Here is a 15063-nt window from a genome sequence, read left to right on the forward strand (position 1 = left end):
ATTAACAGAGTGGGTTTGTTTGGTGTTATACAAGGTGTTGCGGGAACTTCGGCATCCCCTAGGGTGATACTGTAAAAGTGTAACTTGGTTTTCAACAAGGAGAACAGTTACAGGAAAGTTTAGAATAGGCACCTGTTAGATGTCTTTGTTCTACAAGATGCCGTGTTTTAATAAGTTGTGTATGTTGTCATGGAGTTTTACGTCCCGAGTGATAATTGGTAGTGTCTCTGGTAAATATTGTATAACCTATTACGTTCAGATGTGTGGTGGAACAAAGTTCTGCTTCCAGTCGTGGTTGTTTCTAAATCTTCTCTCAATTATATCCGTCCTGTTGTTCTCTTTCAAATATGTTTGCCTCATTTGGTCTTGGAAATTGTAGCTTCCAAGTGTGCAGCAAATCTGATTTCTCTTCCTTTCTTTGCATGCCTCTGTCAGCCTAGTGAGGGAAGGAAGCATCGGAGAAAGCGAAAGTGTTTCGTAGTGCAACCTAGCTGTGTTTGTCTGTGGTGTGGGGGAGAGTGCCCGTCTCTCCACAGTGAGCACCACAGCTGGGTAAGGACGAGCGGCTGGCGTGTGCGGGAAAGTCCAGGAGCCACTGGGGGCTGGAGCGTGGCGGCCGGTTTCCACGGTACCTGCGACGGCCACCAGAGCTCACCGTTGTCTCTCGTTTGTGTCTTGCTCGCTGCGCTGCGTACCTAGTTCCATGAGACATAGAAGTTTCTAGGAAGAGAAATTACTGAAGCAGAGGCATAGAGTTTCGATTTCGGGATAACCACTTTTGACAGCCGTAGCCAGCAGCATTCAGAGAGCTCTTAGGGTTCGCCACCTGGTGTGTGCAGTGGTTTAGGATCCTGTGACCTGGCCCTCACAGACATCCCCGCGAGCCACAGCTTGTATGGTTAGCCCATTTCCCGATGTGCAACCAGAGCCTGAGAGCCCGGGTCCTGTGCATGAGGACACCTTGCAGGGCAAACACCGGCCACGACACCACTCTGCCACATACCCCACCTTTGCTCGGGCGCCCTTCTCCCATTTACAGTGCCCCTCGCCCGGACAGGACACCTCCTGTGTCCAGAGGACAATGATGTGGGTGTGCCCATTCTCAGGGGAAGCGCCGTGCCTCGGGACGGAACCCTCGACCAGAGAGTCCGCCTCATAACTGGGATGCCTTGCTCCCTGGACCGGACCCCCATCCCAGACCTTCCCAGCCATGCGCTGACAGGGCCGTGCCTCTGATACAGAGCTGGGCGGCAGCTGGGGGAGCCCCTCCACTGCACAGATGGTGTGTCTGTTCAGTTGAATTCTTGCGTTCAAGTGCCAGTTCGGTCACTGGTTGTTTTGTGACCGGGGTGTATTCATCACCATCTTTTTTTCCTGCTTTGGTCTCCTGGTAAGTGAGGACAGCGAAAGGTTCATGGCCCTTGGGGTATCCACACCCTGCCCATCGGTGCACGGTCCTCAGAGATCAGGAGCTCACATCGGCGACGGGGCACAGAGCACGCCCTGCATTCTGCTGGCTCGTGCTGCCTTTTCCTCTGTAGCAAGACTTTCTCAAGGAACAGAGGGTCGTGTGATGAACACCCAGGCAGGACGGCCTGCTCCCGCAGCTCACTGATGGCTACTTGGAGGGCTCTTTGGAGGTTTTGGGGGATGAAGTCTAGGTGTACGGGCAGTGGGTGTCAGGTCCATGCAGACAGGGCCAGCACGGGCGTTGCACTTCCCAGCCTGGCCGGAGCCTCCCGTTTTGGTGGAGACTGAAATGGCCCATAGGCACAAGTCTGGCAGGACCCAGTGCTGGGCGGGGGCCTGTGTGTGGACTGCGCTGTGACACAGGGGAGGGTGTGCTCCCGGAACCCTCCGTCTCTGCTCACCTCGTAGCCTGGTCGCTAGTGTGGCTCCCTGTCCTGTTCCCTTTTGGGTTTGTTTTCTCCATATCCTTGCTTCCACCTGGGTATGAAATGTACTTGTGTTGCGTGAGTCTGACCCTGTTTGGTTTTATGTGGATAATTTGTAGCCTCTTAAGGTAGCCTTTTGTTGTCTGATGACTGTCAGGAAATCAGGAGAGGAGGCAGGTGTTTTGGAGCTGTTGGTTAAGCTTGTGTCTTCCCTGAGCTCAGCTCCGCTTGGTGCTGACCGCCATGGGCGTCCCGAGCCCCATGCAGCTTCGGAGGTCCTGGTGCAAACCCGGTTGGCTGTGCCTGTCTCGCCAGTCCTACACGTGTGTCTCGTGAGGTCCGGCCCTGCCTCACCACCAGGACCTGTCAAGGGTCGTAACGCTGGCGGGTCCGTGGCCCCACGGTCCTTCCCAGGGCCCGCAGCCACACAGCCGCAGACCCACAGCCTGTCACAGAAGGAAAAGTGGAGTCTGAAGGGGTTCATTTGTCGTGACCGCAGCCAAGGGACACTGTGTCTGCACCGTGTCGAGCAGACTGTCTGTAAGCTGCAGATGAGTCCGTCAGTTTGTACCATCAACCGAAATGTCCCCGAGAAGCAGAAGTCAGACCCGAGTGTGGGGTCAGGGGGTTGGGTGCCTTGTCACTTTACACACGTCCCCGTAGATTCCAGCCTTGCATCGCTACCAGAAGTGACAGTGGATTAGGCCACAAGCTCGCTCCACTTCCCCCAAACAAAGAGCTTTGGACAACCGTGCATGGGAGGGCTCCGTGCTCACCAGGGTTTGCCCTGAATGGCGTCAGGAAACAGACACCTTCCTTCTCAGCTGGCCGTGGTGTATGGTGACATGGTTTGGGTCTCCGCCTCTACCTTCTGTGGCCGGGCTCCTGGTGGTGCGAAGTCCTGGGGAGGGTACACCCCTCGGTGCAGATGGGCTGGGGGTCTCAGTGGGCCCACTGCCCGGACGCGAATCCACCCTTTCGCCTGGCGTTAGGCCGATCCTAGGAAGTCGTTTTGGACGCTGCACAAAGCACAGCTCAGAGCTTTTCAAATGAGTTGCTGGCTGTGATTTCAGGGCTGTGTGCTCCTCTGTCTGGGTGCACGGTGAAATCATGTCACTCTCCTCTCCACCCCACAGTTGCTGCATTTGGAGGAAGAGTCACAAGGTAGCACGGCAAGGGCACGATGTGTACCGTCAGCTTCTTCGTCCCAGAGGTCCCTGAGCTTGGACAGGCTGCAGCAAGGGGCACTGCACAAGGCCAGCCACGAGGACATCAGGGACGCCACAAAGTAAGGGGCACAGGCATCGTAGGAGACATGCCTGTGCGCTGGTTTTCAGCTCTGAGAAACCTTTGATCTCTACATGGGGGAGAAAGGGTCGGAACAGCGATTCCAAAGAGAGGCCAATGAACTGAGTTTACGTGCACGGCGTTCTTGGGATACCTGCCTGGGTGCCCTGGGTGTGGCCAGCAGGGCAAAAGGCAGGTGGGAAAGACCAGAGTCTTGTGATGCTGGTGGCTGTAGGGCAGCCTCGTTTGCTCAGATCCTACACACCAGCCGTCCTGAGACCTCTCTTTTCCTCCCGGTGGATCCTGGGTGACATGCTCCCTAGGGCTCCTCCCCTGGGCCGCACTGTGCCCTGTGGGGCTGACAAGAGCCATGCTCTCTTCCCCCCACCCCCACCAGGCAGCTCCAGCAGCCTCTCTGTTACTCGCACCACGTCCTGGGGTGGCTCAGGTGTGCATGTCCTCCGTGCTCCCGGGTCACGGCCTGGGATGGGTCCTGAGCGTTCTCGACCCAAGGTGCTTGGACTCCAGATATACTTGGGAGGGAGAGAGTGTCAGCTCCCAGGGCGCAGCCCTCCCTAGAAGCTGGGGGATTGTGCTTCTAATCACGTGGGGCGGTGTGTCATGTGACGAGCACGCGTGGAAGATGCTCTCCTGTGTGTCCCCCGGATCCCCAGGCTCTCAGGATGGCCCCCTGAGCAGCCTCAGCAAAACTAGCAATAGCCAGGACTCACTGAACAACGCCCCCAAGAAGAAGGGCATCACAAAATCCATCCGCTGGTTGCTCACCAGAAGACAAAAGGTCCACCCCAGCCGCGCTAGCGACGAGCCTGCATGACCAGGTTGGTGTCCCCTGAGTGTTTCCAGCGTGTGGGTGGTCTTACTGGCCTCCTTCCTCTAGATCCGTGGTCTCTCTGCCTGCAGACCCCTCCCCGTGTCGGGAGACCTCACGTGGCTGTGGACACCCCCCGCCTCCCATTTCATCACTCTGCTTCCCCACAGCCACTGAATTGGAGCCACTGAATCGAAAACCCTTCCCAAGGTGCCCTGGGACTCAGCAAATTGGGCGGACAAGCTGAAAAACACCAAAAACTTTAAAAAATAAGCATTGTGTTTCTTGTCACCTTGCTGAGCACTTTTCAGCTGTACCTGTTTTTAAAGCAGTAGCTGTTTGTTTGTTCAACAGACTCTATAGCTGCAAAGCAGTATTATGTCCTCCACGGACATAAAAAGGCCTCCGGGGCCTTTTGCTCCTGGAACCATGCTGGGAAAATTCGGTCCCTTAGATGTTGCCAGTGTGTTTTCTTCCACATCCTTGTACTTTCTGTAACGAAAACATTAAGATTCGTGGTAGTGCCCTCTGGCTCTCACACCCACTGCTCCCAGAAATGTGTATGTCTTGTAAGTCCAGAGGTCACAAAATTGGCCAAAACATGTCACTGTGTTTCCTACGTTTATTTTGTCATCTTCAGGAGGTATGGTTTAAGTACTTGGTCATATGAGGACAGCGTTTATTGAGTTGTTTGCCCCAGCATTTGATTCAGTTTCACAGAGTGTGTGTAGGTGACTTTCTCCGGGGCTGAGATGTTCAAATCGCTGACTTGGGTTCTGTGTTACCATAGGTATAACGCAGTGTCTGAGAGTGGATCATACTGTGGTCTCTGTGGACATGCATGGCCAGTCCCAGAAACATACGGTTGACCCTTGAACAGCCAGGGTTTGACGTTCAGGTCCACTTCTATGCAAGTTATGTGTTTCCATCCAGTAGAGTATTGTAAATGTATTTTCTCCTCTTTATGGTTTTCTTCGTCACATTTACCTTGTTTTATGAAGGAATACAGCATATACACGTCACTTATAAAATATGTGTTGACCGGCTGTTTCTGGTAAGGCTTCTGGGTACAGTGGGCTATGAGGAGTGAAGTTCTCAGGGAGGTGGCGGTGAGGTAGAGCCCCATAAGGCTCCACGAAAGGTGCCTAGTGTTGACAATGTCCGCCTCAGGAGAATGAGTCTCAGAGTTATTACAGAGTTATTACAGAGAAATGTAATAACGATCAGTAAGTGTTTTAAGCGTGTCCATGTGTTTGAACAACTGTTCTTTTACCTAGTGAAAGACCTTGGAAATGAACTGGGTATATGTGTTTCCTGTACTGTGTACTTCATTTTAAATCTCTTCACAGTTGACAGAAGCAGTCTTTCACCAGAAGTAACTAGTGAATCATCTGGTGATTTTTCGATGTCTCCTAAAGCAAATGCAATATTTCTTACTTTGCATGAAAGTGAGGTGTCCCGTCACAGTCTCTTAATATGCTGGGGAGTCTTTTCAGGTTTCTCTGATTTTCAACTGAGTCCACAAAGCGGGCTTTGCGATTAGAACTGAGACGTTTGTGTTGAAGTGACAAGGTGCCCAGGCTCGGGGCCAACAGTGTTGTCTGACGGGAGCAAGGTTTTCCAGAACACCCGGAGTGTGCAGCTGAAGCATAGGCTTGGGGCACACAGCGGAGATCCTTGTCCTGCATTACAGGGTGTGGATGTGATGGAGAGAGCTTTCGGCAGCCACCGTGGCCATGGGTGTTTACTGTCGGCAGAGGTGCTGGTTTGGAGGAAGGACCCGGTGATTCGCTGGGTCCTATCGATTGGCCTTAAAGAGGATGCCAACAATCGCGTAGACGGCGGAGTTCACGGCACGTTGATGGCCTTAGATGGGACTTTCGATGTCACCGCCCTGGCGCTTCTGGTGCAGATCCTGACCCAGAACACACAGGTGACACCGGGCCGTCTGCACCCGCCCACTGCTCTCCTGCTGGAGACCCCGCAACCTGTACTGGAGCAAGGCAGCGCGTAGCTTCACCGCACAGCTAGTCCTCTCTCCCCAAACCCGGTCTGTTTTGCGCGGCCCGGAGTCCTCGGTGCTGCCTCCTCCTGCCTGAGCTCTGCCTGTCCCTTCCCCTCAGAGGCTCGTGAGACTGGCGTGCATTTAGCTCTTATGTGGAGAGAGAAACACTCTTACTTCGTGTGCCACGTGGAAGTTTCATGGCTTCTGTTTCTGATTTCCCTGTGGAATTCTGTTTGACTCATGGGCTCAGTGGAGAATCAGGAATCTTTTGATCCTTCTACAGAACACTGTACACCTTTGGGAATGCCCTCAGTGACCCCACTGCAAATCCCCCTCCACGGCACCCTTGTCTACTTTCCCGGAGAGCATGGACCCCTCTCCCCAAAGGCCCATTCCTGTGGACTTCCTGGGGGGCTCAGATGATTCGGCGCTCGACCCTTGCTTTGGGCTCACGTCATGATCTCATAGTTGGTGGCGTCGAGCCCCAAGTCAGGCTCCGTGCCGACGACTTGGAGCCTGCTTGGGATTCTCTCTCTCCATCTCTCTCTGCCCCTCCCCTGCTCATGCTGTCTCTCTGCCTCTCAAAGATAAGTAAATCAAGCCCATTAATGGACTCCACATTAACATCTCTGATTGAAAATACACTATTAGGATTCAATGGGTAGTGTTTTGAGTTTGAAGTCTTGGTTTCGACGCAATTGCAATATGTTGTCATCCTTTAGATTGACATAACTTTTGGGGTGTTGGCTCGTGATTTCAGGCTCGTGCTATCTTGGAATGGGAGTTGAACCACCTTTTGGTCATGGGGACTGACCAAAGGGTTGGTGAAATAAGTTTTCAGCCTAATGATATCTAAAGTTGCGTTAACTGTTAAGTATTATATTTGGGGATGCCTGGCTGGCTGAGTCAGAGGACAGCGTGACTCATAATCTCTAGGTTGTGACTTTGAGCCCTGTGTTGGGGGTAGAGATTTCCTAAAAGTAAAATCGAAAAAAAAAAAAAAAGGGAACGTAGATTATTATGTTTGTAGGAATCATGTACCAGACTACTCTTCCAAATGCGGAGATAATTTTACCTTACAAGTTAAGCTTAGCTCTTACTTTATTAACAAATGAGCTTTGGGGCGCCTGTGTGGCTCAGTTGGTTAAGTGTCTGACTTTGGCTCAGGTCATGATCACACTGCTTGTGAGTCTGAGGCCAGCATTGGGCTGGCTGCTGTCTGCGTGGAGCCTGCTTTGGGTCCCCTGTCACCCTTTCTATCTGCCCCTATCTCACTCACACACAATCGTTCTCTCTCTCTCTCTCTCTCTCTCTCTCTCTCTCTCTCTCTCCCTCTCTCTCTGAAAATCTAACAAACAGGGGTGCCTGGTAGCTCAATCATTTAAGCATCTGAGTCTTGCTTTCAGCTCAGGTCATGATCTCACACTTCGTGAGTTTGGGCCTCCCATTGGGCTCAGCGGTGACAATGGGGATTCTGCTTGGGATTCTCTCTCTCCCTAGCTCTCTGCCCTTCCACAACTCATACTGTTTGTGTCTCTTTCAAAAATAAATAAATGTACCTGCAAAAACGTAAAAAACACCCAAACCAATGAGCTATTGAGAAACCAATATTTTAACAGAGGTGAGGAGTTTGGTTTCTTTCCTTTTGGTATTTGACTTTTGAGAGTCTTGAGAAATATTTTTCACATCATAACACGTTGACGGCAGCCTGGCAATAGAGCCTGTAAGTTGCGTTTGGGGGCGCCTGGAGGTCTCTCTGCAGTCCAGGGCCCTGTGCTCTGGGGGAAGGTTACAGTCGTTTATTTCAAAAGACACGAAGTGTTGATGTCTCCTTATACAACACCAGGACTGATTTACTCCCACACCACTACTTAAGACTGTCTTCATTGCCATAAGAACACTCGAGTGTGACGAGAATAGGACACGTGAAAGGGTGCGGTGGGACTGTCCTAGCGTGTAGCACTGTCCGCAGCTTAAAGACTGTTTTGAAAACAAAAAGGTAGTATCTTCTATAGCAGGAAGGTGATTTCACAAAGACGGTGCGGCAGGTCCGGTCAGCCCAGGACTGTCCTGACTTGTGCCCGGTCAGGGTCCTGGCACAAATATGGCCCTGCCTCCCTTTACCGCCTGGGGCAGCCGTCTGGGCAGGGGGCCCCCCATGGCTGTCAGGAATGGGGGTAAACAGCTGTAAGCAAACTTGCAGAGTGAGGTCATTTTAAAGGGCTGGTGACCTTACTATATATTTTTGGTTTTTATTTCACAATGTGTCCTGTAATTTCCCAGGATGATGATAGAAGCTTCCGGAGGGCACCTTCTTAGAGATAGCAATGTAGATCAAGACACTCTTGACTTACCTGCTGGGTCAGCAGAGACCCTCCCTGCAGGCTTCTGGGTCACTTCCTCTCTGTCCTCTATGCAGCCAGAGAAGATGCTGCTGGTCTGTATGTGACGTGCCGCTCTGCCCCAGCCTCTTGGCGGAGGTATGGGAGGCTCTTGGGTTGGAATGTGAACACTGATGGAGAATGGCCGACTTAATATGTAACGAGGCGTTCAGATGCTGTGGCATGCTCAGGCTCAAATGATCTAAGGTTACTCCTCACTTCTGCTTATCAGAGTTTCACAGTGAAAGAGATTTTTTTAACTTTTCTATCTGATGGAATATTAGCGCATTCTCTCAACTACTACAACTAGGCATCGTGGGTGTCCTCAGAGCGTTGGACCAGCCTCAGAGCGACACTTGCAGAGCTACGTATGTGATGGGCAGCCCTGGCCCCTCTTTCGCAAGATGGCAGATGGACAGGGCGAAAGTGTTTTCCTGGCCTCTACTGCCCCATTGCTATTTGAGAGTGAACTCCCGGGGACTCCCCCGGCTGCTTGCGGGTGGAGAGAACCCCACTCAGAAGTGCCCCGGGAGCCCTCAGTGGTTGCTGCTGTGGTTTAGAATGTGTGTGGCTGTATTTGTGCCCTCATGTGCTATTTTGAGACTAACCGCATGCTGCATTTGCACGCTGCCCCTTGTGTTGCTTGGAGCAGGCATAGTATCTGCACCACAGAGGCTGGATTCAGCCAGTCATGTCTTAATCCTGCCGACGTCTCCTGCTGGTGAGTAGAGGGCACCGTCCATGCAGGCCACAGTCGGACATCCTGTGTCCTGTCTGCGCAATGTGCATGTGAGCCAGGACAGCCGCAGCAGGCTCACTTAGGGACTTTCAGAAATACACAGACACGCAGACGCACATAGACAGACTCACACACACATACACATACACGCACACACACACGCGCGCACACACACACACACACAAATGAGCTTCTCTACACCTGCTAAGAGGATTCTGGTGTTTGTGTGCTTACACTTAAAGAGGTTGGTGTGTTCTCAGTTTTTCCGGAGAAAACTGTATTTCCACTCTTTTCGTAAAAAAAGAAGTTTGGGTTCAGTGTCTGCTAATGTCTTTTGTGGTAGGGAGGCAGGATTGCTGTCGGAGCAGTAGGAGATTTTCCAGGTCTGAGCTGACCTTCCCGCTCGTTCGGGAGCAAGTGGCACTGGCCTTTGCCTGGTCTGGTGGAGCTCCTAGGTCAGCAGGCCCTGGCTGGCTTGTTTTACGCACACCTTCTTGAATGAACCAGGCCCAAGAGGATTCTAGTCCTCACGTGAGTGACGCTGGTGGCCTCTCAGTTGAGAGATTAGCTTTTAAAAGCGGAAGCACATTGCCCTCTGAGGGGCTGAGTTTGAACTTGGAGATTTTGGGTGTGGGCCCCGGAGCCCAGCCCTCTTCTCCCTGCTCTGAGGGCCTCGGGGGGGGGGGGGGTGGGCTTTGTTCTCCTCTCATTCTGTTTTCCTGTCTCAGCCACAGTGTTTGATTGTTGGGAGCTCCTCGCTGGAGGCCAGGTGGAGCCTATGACACTTGAACTTAGGGTAGTGAGTTTGAGCCCCATTTTGGAATGGAGATTACTTAAAATCCTAAAAAAAAAAAAGAATAGTTGATTGATTCCTTCATCTTGTTTTTTTTTTAATCTGGTAACTTTCAGTCTTAAGCCAGTATGAACTCAATCGAATAATTCTCATTGGTAATGCAAAATGCTTCCTATTTTCTCTAGATTCTCAAATCTCTTCAGCCAGGAAGGTCTTTGGGGAGGGGGGGCACGCACTAGGCCCCACCTGGGGCCCTGGAAGGTGCTTTTCGGGCTGATGTCTTAAGACTGATTCTTTCCTTTATCTTGCAGTTTACCCACACTGCTTCTACCGATGGTCTTGCAGCACGCAGAGCCCAGCAGTGACTACATTTGAAAATTCAACCAGATCTTTCATCTGTTAATCCTTGTTATATGGACCCTGAGATATTTCATTACAGTATTTAATTACTGAAAAATTCGTGAATAGGATCGAGAAACTCATTTAGCATTTAATGTTTCGTACATCTCTGTAAATTTGTCACTCCCTATAGAGAGTTCCTTCCTTTCATGTATATCCAGGCTATAAATATCCTTGGGAATCCATTGATGTTCTTATATCTCAGTTTAGTCTTTCAAGCGTATGTACTATCATGGTTGTATGTATAAATCCTACGACAAATACAGGGCTTTTATAACCTGTGCATGTATTGTAATTATCATTGTTTACTTTTTTGTTAAGAAACCCTGACAGAGAAAAGGATTTTACCATGTTTGTAAAATCACCGTGACGTAGCCTGCATTATCCTTTACGAATGTCCTTTAGCTCTACAACCATGGTTTTGATATAACTCAGAGAGGACAGGTTACAAATAACTTCAGAGTTATGCATTTTTGAGTCTCATTTTTTTATCTTTATTTTTGATTTTGAGTGAGACAAAGACAGAGCATTTCAGGGAGGGCAGAGATATTGAGAGAGAGAGAATCCCTAGGAGGTTCTGCACTGACATTAGACAGCCCGATGCAGTGCTCAAACCCAGGAACCGTGAGATCATGACCTGAGCCGAAACCAGGAGTCAGACACACGATAGACTGAGCCACCTAGATTTCTGACAAGCTGGTCCAATCTGGAAGAGCTGGAAGCCAAACTTGCCTACAGGTGGAGGGAGGCACGGAGAGAGGGGCTGTGAGCCCATGGCAGCACCCCACCAAATTCATCTGTAAGGGCAGTCTCCCCACTATACCAGGTGTAGACACCTGAGCATTTCCGTCAGCTGTCTGGGTACCATCACTGCACCGGCTGGTAACTCATGAGATATCGCTGAGCGCCTGCACGGTGCCAGGCCAGGCACGAGGTAAGGAGGACAGGTCCCAGCCCCAGAGAGCCTCCACGGAAATACAGTAATGTCCAGGGTGAGTGAAGGACCACAGGCAGAAGACACGGGGGAAAGGCAGCTGCAGACAGGCTGGCGGGAAGGAGGGCTCCTCAGGGAAGCTTCGGGGCCTAGTAAGGCCAGAGCCCAAGGTGTTGAGAGGACAACAGAAGCAGAGAAGCCAGCAGTGACAGCTTTGTTGTTACTGCCATCAAGCTTCTCCTTGACAGATTCATTGTTTGCCCCAATGTGTCATTTTGCCAACCCAGAGCTAGAGACCCAGACAGACCATGAATTTCTCTCCGTTCCAAATCCCTACAACCCCATGGGCACAGGCTTTGTTTCAGGAAGGAAAGGCCTCTACCTGTTTCTCTCACTGTCCGAAGCACACGGGGGTGACGGGTTGTCTGTACTGCAGAAGGCAACCAGGCAACTTTGTAGAATCCAAAGATGAGTCCACTCCCCACTCTGCCTGTCTAGATATCTCCGGGAATGACAGTCACACCAGGAAACGTCCCTGTCTGTTTCCTGTAGCTCACTCTTGGTCCAACCCCAGCGTAGGCAAATTCCAGACCTGGTGTGCGGTGCCCCTAGGACCCCCCAAATATCTGCTCTGTGTGAACACAGTTCAGCGTGGCTCACTGTGACCCAGGGGTGCAGTTCTGCACTTGGCTCAACACTGAACCCGATCTGAGCAGCATCTGGAATTACAAGGGACAGGTTAGAATTATAGACTAGAAATTCCGTATCAGCTGATGGCTTCCCGTCTATGCAGAGCAGAGGCAGACATCTGTTGGGTCAGAATAAGAGACACTGTTCAAACTGGGAAATTCACCTCTACAGGGAGGTCTGCAGAATGTACACAGGTACCGCCCTGGAGAAACGTGTAACACACCACCCCCCCTACACCGTAGTCTCTTGCATGGGGCGTGGAACAGAGCGGCCGAGCTCCGGGTGTCTCAGGACAGAGGATGCAAAGTGCCACCAAAGGCTGACGTGTGCAGTCAACCATGCTGAACCCTATAGCTGGATGGCAGAGGAAGGTCGCCCACTGTCCTCAGAGAGTGCTCTCTCCCGGACTCACGGGAAGTGACTCTACACAGAGGGCCATGTTGGACTGTTCTGTCAAGGTCGTCAATGCCTGAAGGACAGCAAAGCACCTGCTGGCTGAAGCATCGCCTGCGCACTGAAGGACAGCCCCAGATCTGGTTCTGGCACCAGCTGGCTGAAGGCTCGCCTGTGCCGGGAAGGAGAGTCTCTGATCAGGTTCTGGTCTGCAGACTGGCTCAGATGAGGCTGGTGGTGAACTGGGGGCAGCAGTGACACCAACACCCACACTCAAGATGCTTCTGGGCTTCTGTCCTCCACCCAGAGCCCCCCCACCGCCCCCCAGTAAGGCCTTCTGCCACATTGCCCACACCCCGGCACACATGAGAATCCTAAAAGAGCTTCTAAAACGCAGGAACACCTCATGAGAAAGGTCAGTCAACAGAGGAGGATCTCACCTTCACCGCCTGGACTCAAAGCTCTTCTGCAAGAAGTCTGAGCCCCTGCTTCGCCAACTCTGTGCCCACAGTGAACCGGCACATTCTGCGAACACCGACCTTGTCCATCCGGTCCTGCCAAATGCCAAACTTCCTGCCATAACCATGAGAGGCTTTTGTTCCTCTTTCAAGCTCTTTTCCTTGAGGGTCTGGTGTTCTTAAAAATCATTCTCTCTCAACTTGTGTATGCTTGAAGGGAAGGAAGGGAAGGGAAGGGAAGGGAAGGGAAGGGACAGAACTGGGAATGGTGGGAGGGCGTCGGTGCCTTCTAAGATGACACGTGAGGTCACGTGGTGGGATCTCTACACCACTAGGCCCCATTCCTCCACACCCCCAGTCCCTGCCTTTGCCAGTCTCCCCTTAGTCTGCCAGGCCCATCTTGTCAGTAGAGCTCAGAGTCAAGTTTACAGGGAAAACAGAAACTAATGTGCTCGGGGCCAGTGAGTCATCCCAAATCCAAGAGTAGCTGACCTAAAATGGGAATTTTCTATATTCATATGGAGAAAAGGTTCTCTTTCATCAGGGAGTGGGATTAGGAGAAGCACTTTTGCAAGCCTCAGCTCATAGCAGAGGTGGAAACCAAGTCAACAATCCCACATCGCAGAGACTCTGAGGACGCTAGTCAAAGACAGTGAGGCAAAACGTTTAGACAGCATCTCTTTACTTGAAGTACTACTGCTTTCACATATTCTTACACCTTCGAAGGTGACACAAGACACTATCAGAATTTATCATCTAAAGCCCCTTTCTACATTTAACACCGGGAATAGTGAAGCAGATCACAAGCTGTGGTCAAAATATGGCAGGTCAAGAAACGTTTAGAGCTGTCACAATCAGGGGACCACAAAATGGCACAAAGGCCACCCCACAGGGCTGTCCAGGGGTCACCACGTCCACACATCTGGATGGCAATCCCAGAGTATAGCGAAAAAGCAAACCAGCCTTGGCCACTGCCCAGTGTCCTTGGGAATGGAGACGGGGGTAGAACCGGCTCCAACACCTGGAACGGCCACAGGGTGCCCACAACTGTCCCAGGGGTTCTCCCAACATCCAGCATGTTTCAAAGCCACGGGAACAGAAACGACGATGAGAGCAATGGTGACTTCACCGGCTCGGGAGTCGATTCCCAGGGCCTCGACATCCTCACGTGGCTTCTGTGGAAGCTGTGGGCTCAGCAAGTCAGGGAGGAACGTACACTGTGTCTAAAACACCCACACTACAGACTTCACCTCTTTTGGGGATGATTTCCTGGCTCTGCCTCAGCCAAGAACAGCTTTATTTTCCTGAAAGATATTGGGGCCAAGGATGTCAAGCACCGCAAGTGACCCAAACAGATCCGAGGGATGGTCCCTCACAGTAGGGATGGGAAGGTCCAATCGGAAGCCGGTGCATCCTAAAGAAAAGTCTGAGCAGAGTTTCAAGGTTCCTTTTACCTACACTTCCTGACTAGGAAACACCACCGGGAGAGGTGGCAGCATAAGGTGCAGGGATTCAGGTGCAGGGCCCGCTCCCCCATGGGACAATGCCTCGGCTCTCCTATTTGGGGCTTTTCATGAGAATATGGGACTTAGAAAGCAGCTCCCCCGTATACCCCACGCGCAGTGACAAAGCAGGAAAATTAGAGTCGTGGAGGGGAGTTTAAGGTCGAAAGTATTCAAAGACATGGTGTGTGGCAGGAACGCCCACTTGCAGAGAGCGTAAGTGACCGAGTCCCTTGATGAAATCTCCGCTCTTGAAAACAAGATGCTAGAATCATCAATACAGGAACTGTTAGTGATGGGAGATTCTAAGCCACCACATACCTATGAAACACATGTATAGAAGCATGGAGTCACGTGTTGTGGGAACATCAGCTCCCAAGACCGATCAAGTCATGCCCGTGTGGGTTCACAGGAAAGCTGTGTCCCCCCTGGTCTGTGTCTCTGCCCTTCAAAAGACCAATTTCACACCAGCATGAAGATAGTCTCTTCCTTGATGTGCTCATGGTGCCCAGAAACTTTCACGGTCTTGGCCCCCATCTCTGCTCTTTGCCACTTACATCATTCAGAAAAGTGTAGTCAATGAGGAGTGAAGCCCACACAGGGGACTGTAAGAAACACAGAGAACCCAAATGAAAACAAGAGGAAAATCACCTTTGGGGAAAGGGAGACCGAAGGACACTGGTGACTCATACCACAAAATAGGGTCAGTCTCCCATGGGTCTCATCAGCACCCCCTCATCCTGGGGAATGGACATGGT

At 51.5% G+C, this 15063-nt stretch overlaps 1 protein-coding gene across 1 annotated transcript in view; it reads left to right on the top strand.

The window, feature by feature from the left end:
- LOC123383605 (liprin-alpha-1-like) overlaps positions 1-10611 on the top strand; it is a 180937-nt gene extending 170326 nt beyond the window's left edge. The window contains exons 10-12 of the mRNA XM_045051554.1: positions 3032-3183; positions 3849-4021; positions 10241-10611. Of these exons, the coding sequence (XP_044907489.1) occupies positions 3032-3183; positions 3849-4017 (321 nt within the window). The 3' untranslated portion in view covers positions 4018-4021; positions 10241-10611. The remainder of the gene's footprint in view (positions 1-3031; positions 3184-3848; positions 4022-10240) is intronic.
- Positions 10612-15063: the final 4452 nt, after the last annotated feature.

The sequence above is a fragment of the Felis catus genome (genome assembly GCF_018350175.1).
Source record: "Felis catus isolate Fca126 chromosome D2 unlocalized genomic scaffold, F.catus_Fca126_mat1.0 chrD2_random_Un_scaffold_51, whole genome shotgun sequence".
In the NCBI taxonomy this organism is placed as follows: domain Eukaryota; kingdom Metazoa; phylum Chordata; class Mammalia; order Carnivora; family Felidae; genus Felis; species Felis catus.